Genomic DNA, 5,337 nt, shown 5'->3' on the forward strand with positions numbered 1-5,337 from the left:
AAAATCCCAAACTAGTGTTGATGTCACTAACTAGTAATGAGGGAAATCCATTGCTAAATCAGGAAATCCACCACTTTTCTCGAGCAGCCAGTCCAGTCTGCTCAGTACCATCCGCTCCATCACTTTAGGGACACAGCTTGTCAATGCTAAAGGATGATAATGTGAAGGATCATGTGGTCATTTCCCAGGTTTTAGCAAAGCAACAAGACGACTGCACTTCCGTGGCCAGTCACAGTTGCTGTTTCCCACGTAGAGTTGTATAGCATCAGAAGAATTTCTCGAGCTTCTACTCCAAGATGACAAATTGCGGAGTATGTAATTCCATCTGGTCCTGGACAAGAACCATAGCCGCTAAACCAACGCGGTGGTTATGAGCCAATTTATAGCATTTGATTAATGGCTCCTCGTAGATTCCAAGACATGCATTAGATGTGCATAACTTTTTTTGGGTGGTAAAGGTACTCGGAATTCAAACTTTCCACACTCACAGCAGCGCCAGCCTAATGTAGCATAGCACAAGGGGGAAGCAAACATTTCCGGAAGCGTTAGGTAGTCACGATATCACCCTCCATTTCTGATCTGAAAGAAACATTTTCCTTGCTGCCCAAAGTTAAGCCTTGCATGAGTAGACGTGGTCGTTAAAGAACGTTTCCTCTGCTTAATTGCGCTGCCGTGCAAGCGGCAAAGCATCGCCCTATCAGGATAGCACAAGCCAGAAAACAGGGGCAAGATTATTGTACAGAGGGTAATCTCGCCACCGCGAAAGGTCAAGCAGTATGCATTGACAGCCCCTGTAGTAGAGCTAAACCCGCCATGGTAGCCCAGTGGCTATGACGTTGCGCTGCTGAGCGCGAAGTTGTGGGTTAAATCTAGTCCCGGTGGCAGTAGTGGGGGTGAGCATAATGCTCATACCTAGATTTAAGTGTACTTAGGTTGAAGTGTACGGTAAACAAGGGGATAAAAATACTCACATTTAGTCCCTCACAAAGGCGTACCTCATACTCAGACCATGGTTTAGCCACGGAAAACCCTATACATGTTTAGAAAGCCGAAATTGCCCAGAAGGGGAATAGGCTTGGGCATGTCTGTTATTCATCGTGATGCAAGCAACAGATCAGAAAGGACGTGGGAAAATATGAGACACGAGAAGCGCTTGTCTCGTCTCCACTTTCCCTTCGTAGTTTCGGCGCTATGTTGCTTGTATCATGAACTTGTCCGAACGCCATCTCGATAGGGCGGTGCAGATTTAGTCGACGACGGCGCGCCTAATCGACGACTTGCGTTGGCGAGAGAACGTCGGCTATAGCAAGGTTGACATGAAAACTAAGGCATCATGCTACATGCACATGATGCTCCGGTGGCCTTGCGAGTTCCATGCTTGCTATTTTTATAATTTAGCCGGCGAGGTCAACATTCGCAATGACTGCTTAGCGCGGAAGACATGCCGACAGGACCACGTGTTGAATTTATGAAGTCTCCGTACACTGCATTGCTACGTCCGTTCATTACCAGCGGGTGCTTGTATTTGTTTTAGATGTGCGTCACGATACTTTGCCAGCACAGCATCGCGGAAAACTGGGCGCTAGTTCCGAGACAAATTGTTTGGTTCTTTATAGGAGAGTTTACTAAATGGAAATCAAAGCGGCTGTGTGCATGGCGATTCAATAACTAGTTCTCCCGCAGGCAGGAGAAGAAGTCGTTAGCTTCCAGGATATGGCAGGAGTCGTGGAAAGAGGTGTGCTAGTCAACGATAGAGTGGAGAGGTGCCAGGGAAATGGGTGGATTGGTTTATTAATTAGGTCATATCTGCACGACAGAAAAGATTACTTCAGTTGAGCCCAACGCTCCTTGATGAAAGCGATGGCAGGCTCGCAAATTTCTTCGAAGTACGGAAGGGCTACCTTGACGCGCTCGTAGTAGTCGACAAGAGTCGGGAACTTCACAGGGTCCGCTGCAGTATTCTGGAAAACAGAGGAGAAAAGACAAGAGGGTCGCGAGAGCGCTGTATACACAACGATTCACTTCGGTAACTGGAAGGCAATTAAGTACGCAGTGTGAAGTACGAAATAATGCTCAAAAGGGATTTAACTGTGGCTAGTTGGTATGACAACTTTCGGCCTATAGAAGTGGACGCGCGATGAAATACGTAGAGAATGTGAAGAGGTGGCCGTGACGCAATTGCATAGCAAATATCCCGAAAGGGCACCTCATGCTGATGGCATGAAACGCCTCTGAAAACTTCGAAGGCTACAATCCGGTGCGTGTAATGCTTACCAGAGCCACAGCCAGATTGGCCACGATGAAGAGATCGCCTAATGTGAGTGTGTCACCTAGAGAGAACGGTCCTGCACCAATGAGGAGCTCCAGCCTTTTTAGAACGCCTTCCTCGTAAGCAGCCATGTTTCCTTCAGTCGGCTTGAGGTTTTCACAGAAGGTATCACGCTGCAGTAAAGCAAAAAGGATAAGCGGCATGGTGGGCGCCACCAGAATAAGCGAGAATGGCAAAAGAAAGGGGGGGGGGGCAATACAGGGAGGCATGCGGAGTTAAATAGACGAGACGGAAGCTCTGAATCAGAGAAGCGAAATAACGAAGAGATTAGCGGAGTTGCTCCAGAGCAACGGAGAAACGTGAAGCGGCAGTTCCGTCAGTGATCAGAGCTGGGCAATAGCAGTCATACTTACCGGCGAACCTACAAAGAGGTCCTATAGACGAAGCGGGAAGAATAAAACGAAAGGAAGGCGCGGCACAATAACCTGGCATAAGCTGTCGTATTATAGTGGGAGAGGGCGAGACAATTTAGGCACTCGAACGTTCAATACATCGCAGGTCAGCAGCAGATACTGTTGGTGACATAGTTGTACATGTATGGTCACCAGGCAACGGAGAGTCAAGCACGTTTTGACGAGCTGAAGTTAACTGAAACAAGTGCCGTAGGCTCGTATCAAGAAAACCGCGCTGTCGCTTGCTTAGAAACAACGGGAAAGAGCAGCGCGGAAATGTGTTAAGTGCTCACGAGGAAGCTGAAATGCTTGGGCTGAATGGTGGTGGCGACGGTGGCGAGAACTTGGTCAACACGAGTTCGCAGTTCAATGCTTCTGGGGTACAAGTCACACTCAGGGGCGTGCTTGCGCAGCATGTAGTAGGCGATGGCGGTGCTGTGAAGAGAAGAGTGGAAGTTAGGAGCGCAACAATAGTGCGTTGCATAGCAAAAAAAGCGGAATGGGAAATAGTTAGAATTAAGCAACCTCTCGTAAACGACGAAGCCTCCATCGTCGAGGGTGGGTACCTTGTGAAAGGGGTTAAGCTGCAAGAAAAGGGCAAGGTCAGTGCACGCGAAAACAATGGGAAAAATAGTAGAAATAGGGGTGACAGGTCGAAGGGGATGGCAAAGAATGCACACAACGAGTCCATTGGAAGATCCAAAGTGTGAAGGCCTCACGTAGGGCTGACGTATTGCTATCGAAAAAAAAGAAAAGTATGCGGCCAAGAACGCAGAACCCGTAATGTCGCAAGAAGCGATATTGAACAGCTTAGAGCAGATGCATGAATGGCAGTACTGCGGACCCGAGTGACGACATGGCATGTTCCCGGGAAGTGTCATGCGGAAAAGTCCTGGCTGGTACAGTGGTTCATGCTCAGTGGACTGAATTGTGCGCGCTGTGCAAACATTTGCGAACATTGACTGCCGATTTTGCATCAGTGGAGCAAGCGACAAGAATTGAGCTGCGATTCGGGAACAAAGTTCTTGTAAGTGAGCAAGAGTAGGAGACTTCAAAAGACGATCGTTGTGTGTAGAAGGCACCTGAGCAGCGTATTGGTTACGTGGGTGCCGAGGCAGAAGTATCAGCGAGAATCACGCGATATTCGGAGCGCGTGGGTGCCGGCGATTTTTGCGCCACTGGTGGACGCTGGGGACACCGAGGTGATGCGCACTGTGGCACAAGATGGAAGCGGGAACCTTCGCGACGCATTATGACGGAAATTGTCCTTCGAGGGAGCACCAGAGCCCACCGGTGGCCAAAAAAGAGGCAGCCGCCATGCGGTTCGGTTACTCCGCATAAATCACAGATGCGCAGGCGACTAAACTGAAAACAAAGGCGGGAAGGTATGGACAATAAAGACAGGTGTAGAAGGATCGCTAAAGACGCAAGTAGTATGTGGGTCCGAACAGAACAATTATGAGCCCGATTTGAAATCGAGAGAAACGGCGCTCGGGTGAGACTGCGGGCCATAAAAACGAAGCGAAAAAAAAAAAAAAAACAACAACGAAGGTGTAAGACCAACAGTGAAACTCGATGAACAAGACGTAGCGAGGAGTTCATGAAGCTATTCGTATACGAGCGATACGATGATCAGACATGATGTTGCCAAGAGTATACGAGCTAGTCTACAACCACATGCAGTAGCTACGATTAGGGTGAACACGAGAAGGCGCGGCATTCGGCAAGATGCCGCCCACCTGTGGTACCCGAAAAGCCTGCGCATGTGTTGTACGTGCGCGTAACCTTGACTGCTCTGCGCGGTCACATTCGCCTTTAAACGACTGAAACTTGCAACATTCACAGAAACCCGTGCCGAAGGCTGCATGAACGTGCAGGATTGCAACGGCATTTGTACACTAAACCTCCGGTAAAAACTGAAGCTGGAGATTCGCAACAAGATCGGGGCTTTGCCGTACTAAATATACATGTCCGCGAATTCGATTGAATGTGAAATTGAAAGAAGAAACGGGGATAAAAAGCTGGAAACAGTAGCAACAGCGGAAGAGCTACAGACCTTCAGGTAATCCTCAGCGAGGTGCTCGTTCTTAGTGAAGTCCAGGTGTTTGACAGTTAGATCGAAGCCAATGTGCCTTGCTAGTGAGCGCACGAAGATGCAAGAAGTACTTGCGGGAACGCTGTAGAGAGTAGCAACCATGTCGATGGAATGAAAAATCCAGACGATCCTTGACGCAAAACAGATCAGGGAACGAAGGCGCAAGCCTGACCGTCAGCACTTCATTTTATTGCGGCGCGAGAGGGGGCGTTAACAACGCAGCGGGGTCACGAGTGTCATCTAGCGTCAGGTGAATGATTCTTCTAGCTGGTTAGGAGAGAAGCACCCGATCCTATCATCGCTGCATCGCTGCGTCACTGATGTTCCCGACGTGAGAGCAAGAATAAGGCCTGATAAACACAGAAAGTGCGATTGAAAAGAACTGTAGTTCCATGTGCCAAAGCCACGAACTGATTATGACACACGCCGTAGTGGGGTATTCGGAATAATTTTGACATCTTTGGTATCTTTAAGGTCCTTCAATGCACGGGACACAGGTATTTTTTTGCATTTTAAAAATT

At 48.6% G+C, this 5,337-nt stretch overlaps 1 protein-coding gene across 1 annotated transcript; it reads right to left on the reverse strand.

The window, feature by feature from the left end:
* Positions 1 to 1,773: 1,773 nt before the first annotated feature.
* On the reverse strand, positions 1,774 to 4,993 carry LOC126518624 (glutathione S-transferase 2-like). The gene is made up of 5 exons (XM_050168396.3): positions 4,778 to 4,993; positions 3,247 to 3,305; positions 3,015 to 3,156; positions 2,275 to 2,442; positions 1,774 to 1,961 (listed from the first exon to the last, which is right to left on the reverse strand). Exons 1-5 carry the CDS (start codon positions 4,916 to 4,918, stop codon positions 1,824 to 1,826), a joined length of 648 nt encoding a protein of 215 aa, XP_050024353.2. The 5' UTR covers positions 4,919 to 4,993; the 3' UTR covers positions 1,774 to 1,823.
* Between the last annotated feature and the right edge of the window lie 344 nt (positions 4,994 to 5,337).

Source organism: Dermacentor andersoni, chromosome 1 (assembly GCF_023375885.2).
Source record: "Dermacentor andersoni chromosome 1, qqDerAnde1_hic_scaffold, whole genome shotgun sequence".
Taxonomy (NCBI): Eukaryota; Metazoa; Arthropoda; class Arachnida; order Ixodida; family Ixodidae; genus Dermacentor; species Dermacentor andersoni.

Excerpts from the sequence above, each read along its gene's own strand:
- LOC126518624 (XM_050168396.3), bottom strand. The coding sequence starts at position 4,918 with ATGGTTGCTACTCTCTACAGCGTTCCCGCAAGTACTTCTTGCATCTTC. Across the intron at positions 3,306-4,777 it reads TCGCTGAGGATTACCTGAAG|CTTAACCCCTTTCACAAGGT; the intron begins GTCTGTAGCTCT and ends CTTTTCTTGCAG. Across the intron at positions 2,443-3,014 it reads CCAAGCATTTCAGCTTCCTC|CGTGATACCTTCTGTGAAAA; the intron begins GTGAGCACTTAA and ends GCTTTACTGCAG.